The sequence below is a fragment of the Solanum verrucosum genome, unplaced genomic scaffold, assembly GCF_900185275.1.
Source record: "Solanum verrucosum unplaced genomic scaffold, falcon-dt-bn FXZP01000074.1, whole genome shotgun sequence".
NCBI classification, from domain to species: Eukaryota; Viridiplantae; Streptophyta; class Magnoliopsida; order Solanales; family Solanaceae; genus Solanum; species Solanum verrucosum.
The window spans coordinates 1,419,078-1,429,756 of NW_026020200.1; the positions used below are offsets into that span (position 1 = coordinate 1,419,078).

The window sequence follows — 10,679 nt, forward strand, 5'->3', positions numbered from 1 at the left end:
TACCCCATCCTATTTATCCTTCTACTCCTAGTTTTTTTTTTTTTTTTTTTTACGTTTTTCTTGTTTTGTGTTGGATATGTACTTATATTTTTCATTTTTTTCCAACTTGTGTATTGAATATAACATAAATAAAAAATTTATTTTTAAAAAAGTCTCCTGGCGGCAAGTAAAACATACTTCCCTAAAATTATATATGTAAATATATATAACACAAAACGAGAAAAAAAATGGAAACTGAGGATTAGGTGGAGTGGGGTAGAATTATTTTATTTAAAAAAAAATAATAATATCTAAATTATTATTTGGAGGGTGAGGAGGGGGGGGGGAGATGAAGTAAAAAATTATTAAATACTTTTATAAAAGAAATCTAAGCAAAATAAAGGTAAAAAATGTGGGGGGAGGGGGGGGGGGGTTACGATGTGAGGAAGTGATGGAGTGGGGTAAGGAAAATATTTTACATTTTATTTTATAAAAAATATTTTTTATTTTTTATAAGATAATAATTCTTTAATCTTTAATTTTAACTAATACTAATAATTTATTTATTTTTTATCTATGTTGAGTGTGATGTGACAACTTTTTTTAAATAAAAGAAAGAGTATAGTACACACAACATAAAGAAAGTGTAATAAAAGAGAGAGGTGAGTTTCTCAAACTAATAAGCGTTAATTTAGTAATGGAATTTATTATCTCAATAGTTTAGGTATGAAACAAAAAAAAATTAGCTTAAATGTGTTTTTGACACTTTATCTCATAATTTTATACCAAACTATTAACCAAAGATATTTTTATTCCATTTCACAAAATTTAATCACATTTTGATTTTTCTTTTATAAAAAAATGCAAGACAAGGGACTAAAATGTAATAATTGGAGAAGTAATTGTATATACATTACATACTAGTGCTTTGCGGCCCTTATCGTTTTGTTTGTGGAGTGAGTGGGTATGGAGCTTCAGTTTGCAGGCGCATCGTATTTGATGAAAGAAGGTATAAAACCGCGAGGTTTGATTATCAAATCATCAAGTAGTACTTCACAAGGGCTGCAGAAATGTTCAAAGAAAAACCTTTCTCGTATACTTAGAACAGAAGCCGCCATTAGAGGTATCCAGAGGAAAGCCAACTCAGAAAAATACACTAATCTTTGGCCCAAGGCCGTTTTGGAGGCTCTCGATGATGCTATTAGGGACAATAGATGGGACTCTGCTCTTAAGGTTCCATTCCTTCATCCATCTTGGTTTTTACAATACGAAGAAGCTTGAAACAACAATTTACTCCGATTGAATAAACTGTTTCATACTGTTTTTTCATTTTTCTCATGAATTCTAGGACTACCGCACTATTATAGAGCTTAAACACTCATTCATTTCTCATGATTTAAGTTTCCTTGTGTCTCCAGTATTTTATATTCTGATTCATGTCAGAAAATTTCAAGTAGTGGTCTTACCCTATTGCTCTTTTAACAACAGGAATGCTCAACGTGACTGGGCAATTGTCTGATGAAGCATTCTACTGTTTCAACAACATGAACATCCATAAATTAATAATATAGCAAATATTATAAGATTCAGATACAGATGCAATGCAATTTATTCTTTCTCAATTCATAGTAATAGATAACTAATCTTGCCTGTGTATCCCTAATTTTCATTCAGCTCCGATGATTTAGATTGGCCATAAAATTCCTTCTCTGTTGCTTCCTTGTATCAACTCGTAGGTTTCTGTCAAAATTCGTGTTCTTATATCTTGGACATAGCCTCAATCTTCATGGCAGTCACAATGCATTCATATCACTGTTGTTAATTTATCTGCACCTGTGCAGCAAAGGCTATAGCCTAAAATATTATTGTCAGATACAGTTTTCTTTGTTACAAAATCAGTTAAGTTTCACTTTCAAATAGCACAATTGGTCATCTTTCTTCGTGCCTTTTAGTGAATTGATGCCTTTTAGTTAATTGGTATAAATTTCTAAGACTGTCTTGAAAAACTTCTCTTCAAGCCCCCTCATTGCAAGCCTTTCATTATTCTTCTGCTTATACTCTTGATCACATGCTCCACTAGAATGGAGTGGAGGCTAGAAAAATGGGTGAACTATTGTGTGTTTAAGGTTTAGTATTTTAATTCTAAACATGAAGTTGTAATTAGTATTTCTTTCCTTTGGGTTGCATTGTTTTCATTTATGAATCTTCCGTTGCATACACGTGTTAAAGTCTATGTCCCCAATAGTATGGACCAAGGCTTAGTCGATTTGACTCACCCAGAAGCTTATGTAGTTGTTACTGTGTTCCAAATAAAACTGTAGATAAAACTCGTATTTGTTGTTTTAGCAATTTTTCTGACAGAAATGTGTTCTTACTCCTAGATTTTCGACCTTCTTCGGAAGCAACATTGGTATGAGCCAAGATGCCATACATATGCTAAGCTTTTGGTAATGCTCGGCAAGTGCAAGCAGCCAAGTCAAGCTAACTTTCTTTTTGAGATTATGCTAGCGGATGGGCTTCAACCAACAGTAGATGTTTATACTGCACTTGTAAATGCATATGGTCTTAGTGGCCTCCTTGATGAGGCGCTGCGAACTATTGATGATATGAAATCAGTTAGTAATTGCAAGCCTGATGTGTATACTTACTCGATCCTAATTAAATGCTGCACTAAAGTTCGTCGTTTTGATATGATTGAATACATTTTGGCTGAGATGGTGTATTTGGGAATTGAATGTAGTTCCGTGACATACAATACCATAATTGATGGCTATGGTAAAGCTAAGCTGTTTGAGCAGATGGAAAGCTCCTTGACCGATATGATAGAAAATGAGACTGCCTTTCCAGATGTTTTCACCTTGAATTCAGTAATTGGGTCCTATGGCAGCTGTGGGAAGCTTGAGAAAATGGAGAAGTGGTTTGAAGAATTTCAGGTAATGGGAATAAAGCCAGATGTTATGACATTTAACATTCTAATCAAGTCATATGGAAGAGCTGGCATGTACCAGAAAATGGAGTCTGTACTTGATTTTATGAGGAATCGGTTCTATTCTCCAACAGTTGTGACTTACAATATCATCATTGAGACATTGGGGAAAGCTTGCCTCATTAAGAACATGGAACAGTTTTTCCTACAGATGAAGCATGAAGGGGTGAAGCCAAGTTCATTCACTTATTGCTCTCTTGTCAGTGCTTATAGTAGAGCTGGACTTATGGAAAATGTTGATTCAATCATGAGGCAAGTTGAGAATTCAGATGTAGTTCTAGATACTCCTTTTTTCAATTGCATCATCAGTGCTTATGGTCAAGCTGGTGATATAGAGAGGATGGTGGCATTATTCTTGGAAATGAAGGTCAGAAAATGTAAACCAGACTACATCACATTTTCTACCATGATTCAGGCGTACAATTCACAAGGGATGACTGAAGCTGCAATGGACTTGAAGACAAAAATGATTACTTCTTGTGGTACTTGTACTATTTAGCCTCTGTTTCTCCTGTCCATATCATTTTTGCTTCATAAAGTATGAATCCTCTCAGAAATACAACTTTAACTTTATCAAAAAAAAAAGTATGAATCCTCTCAGACTCACAGTTAGTAACATAAATCCAGCTATTTAGGTTAGCTCTATGATATTTCTAGCTAAGTGCAGTTGATAATAAAAGGAAGTGTTATTCTCTAATAAATCAGCTTTTATTTTTCGCAGTCATGTGTACTAAGTTACTCCCTCTGTCCCAATTTATGTGACTTACTTTCCTTTTTAGTTAGTCCAAAAAAGAATGACACATTTCTATATAAAGTAACAATTTAACTATAAAATGTCAATTTTATCCTTAATGAAATGATTTACAGCCACACAAATTTCTATCATTAATTTTGGACCACAAGTTTTAAAAGTCTTCATTTCTTTCTTAAACTTCGTGCCAAGTCAAACTACCTCACATAAAATGGGACGGAGGGAGTATCATTCAATGAACTGCTTGATATCTGACACTTTGTTGTTACATTTTATTAGAATCAAATGAATTGATCAGCAGCTAGTACAATCTATCTGCTACCGAAGGAAACCGTTCACTTGGAACTCTGTTCATCAATCTCAATGTTGTGAAAGTGGGCAGAGTGTTATCTGCATGTGAGTTTGTAAGTGTGAATGTCTATTTTCTCTTGTTCACTGCCTTTGAGAATCCATCTTTACTCATTAAATGGCCTAAAACTGAAAGGCTTTCAAGCAGTCAAAGTGGTCAGCCAAAGTTGAAGGGCTTTTATGAACTCAAACATCTTGCTTTTGGTTTGTAAGACTGAAGAGTTAAACTTATTTCAAAATGCAAATTAAGTTCCTCTCTTTTTGTTTTTTGGATGTGAAATATTGTTGCTCTTGCTAATTCTCTCTCTATATATATACATATCTATTTAGTTACTTAATGAGAAATGTCATATATATTTGAGTTTGGGTACTTCATCGTAACAATGATATCTGTTTGTGTAGAAGGATGCTATAGCAATCCGTTAATCAGTTGGCATGGATCCAAGGAAAAGAACATAGTGAGTCTATTTGCGGCAATGTGATTTCTCTTACATGTTTCTGTGAACTTTCGACGGCCTTAACCCACAACTAGAGAGATTTGCAGTTTCCTAAAGGTCTTGTTAGGGAATAGTTTTGTTTAACTTCTCTGAGTAGCTTTACAGTTTGTTTGCCTATGTATGTTATTTCTTGACTCGTTTTTTCTTGTATTAGCATATTTATATACAGGCAAGAGAGGGAGGGAGCAGTTAAAGCTCTTCTGTTTACTATGTTCACGAAACAGCCAAACCGTGCTGTGATGTCTGTAGTGCAACCTGTGGGTTCATCTTCAGTTGAAAACCTCAGTGATGCTTGGGTGAATGAAGATTTTAACAGTAGTGGGTGATTATGATGGATAATTAACTCCTCGGTAACATTGAGGATCTACACTATTTCAGCTGTCACTGTGGGGTTGTCTATTGCAGTACTAATAGTCATGCAGCAAGGCCTTTTTTTTTACTAACCAGAGCTGACTCACAACCATACATATGGGTTTTGAACAGGTCAGCGATGTAACAGGACTGACTTCTTTCGAAAGAGCAAAGCCATGGGACAGATGGAGCATTATTAAGACACTTGCTGATTCTTCCTTCTAAATTGGGTTGTTTTACCTCTTACTGGTTGCAAGTCTTGAGTAAACAGATATATAGAGCAATGTAGTGTAAGATAGTTATACCATTTTCCAGCCCCTCGCCATTTCACATGTTACTGTGGAAATGAATTACAATATTATGTTTGATATACTACTTGAGCAGCAGGTGAACATTACTTATTTACTTTGCTTTCTTAGAAGTGGATTAAAATGTCCAGACACCGTTTGACTTTCTGTAGAGCTGCAAGCACCAAACGACCTGTAGATGGACCTTATTGCAACACATACAACCACTCCAATTTGTAAAGAATTCTTCTCCTAAAAGCTTTCAACAGTGTCCTTCAAACTGATCTCTAGAAGAGTGAAATTTATGCCTAAGCTTTTTTCCCCTTCCTAAGGCCGAGAAGGTGGCACCATAGGCAGCACCTCCTTATACCTACATCCCACATTCAAGAATTTGAGATACCAAAATTCTCAGTACGAGTTAATTAAGCTATAATGAATGAAAATGCAGAGTCAATTTCTTATGTAATTTGAAGACTTCAATTTCTATGTTATCAGTATCTTTCATGTTTATTTACTTTAGATTCACCAAATTACACATTTGTTACTTCTTGTTGTGAGGCTGTATTTGAATTGTATGTAGAGTTAGTGAGTTATAAGAAAAAAAAATTGTTTTATGCACACCAAGATACAAATTGTTATAGTATAGTGGATATTACATGTTAAATAACTCAAAACATATCAACAACTTACTTTCCAGGGATGCTGAGTTTGTTTTTCTTTCACAAATTGGGTCTTGTGCTTTTTCTAAAGGGAATTTTCATATATGGCAAAGAGAAAAAACATAATTGGCCTATATAGCTACGGTATACCTAATTACGCTCCATAACTATTGTTTCATTTGCTATGGTGACTAACGTTTGTATATCTCGAATTTTTTATTAAAAATTATACAAATTCCTTTTTTAAAATAGATAATAAAAAAGCGGTAATTTTGGTTACAAAAAATTGAAAACAATCCCATAAAGTAAGGTAATTTATAATTGTATTTGATTATAATTTATTGTCTAAAATGACTTCTTCGACACGAAGAACACCATAATTGTATATGTATTTGAAAACTGTTTTTCATTCATATATAGATTAATTATATGTATTTGTATACAAATATGTATTATTATTGAGTGGATGAATTGTGTATGTATCTGATATATGTATATGTATATAAATTATTATTTGTATAACACTGTACGTGTGGGGCATTCTTGAAATGCTTCTTTGAGTAGAAATCTAACATCCTAAAATATTATGTCCAAAAATAAGTTCGTATAAACATATTATATACAATTATTTGTATATGTATATAAATCATTAAAATGGATAAATAAACAGTTGTATATAAATATTGAAAATTATACATTGGATTCGTATAAGGTATTGTGGGTGATAGTATACATGAAAATGAAATATTTAAAACAAAAAAGAATATAGAACCGATTGTCACGACCCAGACCGTCGTGATTGACACTCACACTAAATCTCCGGTGGGAGAACCATTACTACAACCCAAACAAACAAATTTTATGAAAACTATGGCATTTAAAGATACAGAAGCAGGTTTAAATGACTATAAAAATACGGAGTTCCCATAAACTCCAAAGGTTTAAACAATTACCTAACCAAACTAATGCGGAAGAACAACCCTTAGAACCTGAAAGTCAATGTACCACAACTCTACTAACGACAAGTCTAAGAACAAGGGTACAACCCCGAAACTAAACAACACCTTAAACAAATGGTCTGAGTCCGAAAAGAGTAGACTTAAACAAGAAGATCCATGGCAGCCCGAAAGAACTGGCTCACACTTGAATTCGGTCATGCTCAATAGTCATCTAGCTAAGGTCTATCAATAGCCACCTGAAGATGCCCTGTACTCAACAAAGATAAGAGCAAGTGCATTATCAGTACACAACTACAGCGTACTGGTAGGATCACATGGCTATCCCAATAAGTGAAACACATGCAAGTATCCACAACATTATAAACAAGCATATACCGAACATATACAATATTAGTCATCTTTTCAGAATCAATGTAGCACCCCACATTCTCAATAATTCACATTGGTCATCAATTTAGAGCAACATACGGTCTTCCAATATCAATCATCATTAGATATGAACGTAATCATCGCAAGTAGATATACAACACAATTCAATGGTCCTCTCACGGAACCTAATTCAATGGTCCTTTCATGGAACCCACACCCAAACTGTTAGCATATCGGAACGTGATACCCAATCCACTATAAAAATATGGAGTTCCCATAAACTCCAAAGGTTTAAACAATTAACTAACCAAACTAATGCGGAAGAACAATCCTAAAACCTGAAAGTCAATGTACCAAAACTCTACTAACGACAAGTCTAAGAACAGGGGTACAACCCTGAAACTAAACAACACCTTAAATAAATGGTCTGAGTTCGAAAAGAGTAGACTTAAACAAGAAGATCCATGGTAGCCCGAAAGAACTAGCTCACCCTTGAATCCGGTCACACTCAATAGTCACCTAGCTGAGGTTTACCAATAGCCACCTGAAGATACCCTGTACTCAACAAAGATAAGAGCAAGTGCAGTATCAGTACACAACCACAATGTATGGGTACGATCACGCGGCTATCCCAATAAGTGAAACACATTCAAGTACCCACAACATTAAAAACAAGCATATACCGAACATATACAATATTAGTCATCATTTCAGGATCAGTGTAGCACCCCACATTATCAATAATACACATTGGCGATCAATATAGAGCAGCATACAATCTTTTAATATCAATCATCATTAGATATAAATGTAATCATCACAAGTAGATACACAACACAATTCAATGGTCCTCTCACAGAATCCAATTCAGTAGTCCTCTTATGGAACCCACACCCAAATTCTTAACATACCGGAACGTGGTACCCGATCCAATGTTTATGCCGGAATGTGGCAACCGATCCCATAATTATGCCGAAACGTGGCAGTCGATCCCATATTTATGCCGGAACGTGGCAACCTATCCCAATTAGTGTGTCGGATTGTGACACCCTCCCATTCAACAAACCACAATCACAATCGCAATGTATTTTCTCACAATCATACAACAAGAGGTGATTCATGGCATACAATTATTCAATTATCCTCATTTACGATTAGGGTGATCAATAATGCAACATTCACATACATACATGCATTATAATGAAGCAATTACAAACATATATCACACCAACATGAAATCACAACCATTACCTACATTGAATCCAAGCTTGAATCCTCTAAGGCACCTGAATCTTCCCTTTCCGAATTCTTCCCGCTTGTTCGTGGTCTAAAAACAACAATTTATACGCAAGGATCAACAATCAAAGGTCTAATTATCTGAATTATGACAAACTCAATAACCCTAGACCAAACCCTTGGTCCCCACACCTAAATTAGGGCTTTTTCCACCATAAATTCCATATCAAAACCCTCCCCCATCGATAATTACCCAAGAAACTGAGTTCTACGGATCGAAAAATAGATTCGGGGAGTGAAAACATTACTTTAGCCTCAAGAATGGTGAAAAACGGTCAAGAACTCGTCTGGGGTTGTTCCTTAGCTCTAAAAATAAAAAAGTGCAGAATAAAGTCATTTTGGGGTTTATTTACGACTTTAAGTCGCGTCTGGCCTGCCACAATGACCCTCACCCCACTATAGCGGCACCGCTCGAGTGACCAAAACCTTCGCCAAAGCGGCTTGCACGAAATAGTGAGCTATTTTAATAATTCCAAGACCCCCTTTTCACAACACACCTTTGACCAACAACGCTCAGAAAATACCGTTCACGCTAAGATCGATTCCGAGAGTTCTACTTACCTGAATTCCATTCTGTAAAGTCGTACAAATATCTTAACAACTTATCTAACTACTCATGTAATCAAAATCATAAATAAATCACCTGATTGTTATCAGATTTCCCTACACCTTAATGACTCCGATTTCATCCAAATCTAGACTATGTTGGGAAATTCCAAGTTACTACGAAAAAGTTTTCTGGCCCCAATTCTTTTCCCATTGGCTTTCTATAACTACGGGAACATGTCGTTACAATAGATACCAATTTACCCATCACTCGTCCCTGAGTGACAAACTAGGAGAAAAGGACTAAAGCAAGAATATAGTAGTATCTGAATCATCGAATAACTAGGGATACTTGTCCCACATACATTTTATGTTGACTCTGGGCTGCTAGAAGCTTAGATTGAATACTTTTCACCTTACCCTGAACAACTTTCACCAAATCAACTCTCAAAGGTTTCACATCTTCAACCTCAAACCAACCAATTGAACACCTACACATCCTCCCATACAATGCCTCAATGAAGTCATCACAATACTCGAGTTATAATTGTTGTTGTATGTACATTTAACTAACAACAAAGTTATTCCCAACAACCACCAAAGTTGATCGTACACATGTCTGCAACATGTTATCAAGGACTTTGACACAAACAACAAGATGAATCCTTTCTGACATAACCATGATAAAATCCTAAATCAAAACTCGCCACAATTAGAGGTGAACCTGAACCAACCAACACACAATCATAATACCCAAACAATCATAGTTCTTATCAACATTTCCATCTCACAACCCAATTTCTCATGAGTTTAAGCTATAAAAAATTTGGTCTTTAGAAATCAGATACTCTCGAGGGATATGTCCAAGCATACAAACCCTCTAACAACACTATCAAAAATGCTAGATTTTGAAATTGTAGATCACCTCTTAAGAACAGTAGAATTGGACCCAATGATCCCCACATTCAATCACACACAATCAATACATGACCTCAACGACTAGATGAATATTAAGATTGTTGGACAATCATAAATACGCATGGTAGCTCTTCTATAAACTCTCATAAGCAAGGTGATACATGTAAAACCACTGAAATACTTTACAACTCCAAGACAACACCACATAAGTCATCTGAAATAATCACGTCTTCCTAACTCATCCCACTCAACCAAGAGAACATCACAGGATCGGTACATCTGATCCACCACTAGAGATCCATCCACAAAATGAAAACACACGTAAGCATAGCTAGTGCATCACACTCACAACCATGTACAAAATGAAATAGATGGCCACATAAGAATTTATCAAATAACACGAAAGGTTTTCCTCTGAAGAGTCGATACCAGTCATTTATATTCACTTGACTCCACATACTCTTCACATCATTCCACTGAAGTCCACACTCTCAATACTAACAACCATCATGAACACTCCGACCATTTACCTTACTCTAAACCAACACTTTTAAAATGAAAACCTTCCTTAGATACTTTAACAATCAAAAGTAATAAACTTTACGACTTAAACCAAGTGTAAGTCTTTTCAAATGCTCAATACCTGATACAAGTGATCATTCCTCACCTTACAAATTCATACCTTGACAAAATATATCACCACGAATTTAGACTTACAATGAAAAATCTGAAT

At 35.2% G+C, this 10,679-nt stretch overlaps 1 protein-coding gene across 1 annotated transcript; it reads left to right on the top strand.

The window, feature by feature from the left end:
• Nucleotides 1-926: 926 nt before the first annotated feature.
• Nucleotides 927-4,628, top strand: LOC125830011 (pentatricopeptide repeat-containing protein At3g53170). Its single transcript, XM_049509234.1, has 4 exons — nucleotides 927-1,212; nucleotides 2,361-3,447; nucleotides 3,996-4,120; nucleotides 4,467-4,628. The coding sequence occupies exons 1-3, from the start codon at nucleotides 946-948 to the stop codon at nucleotides 4,019-4,021; spliced, it is 1,380 nt and encodes a 459-aa protein (XP_049365191.1). The 5' UTR covers nucleotides 927-945; the 3' UTR covers nucleotides 4,022-4,120; nucleotides 4,467-4,628.
• Nucleotides 4,629-10,679: the final 6,051 nt, after the last annotated feature.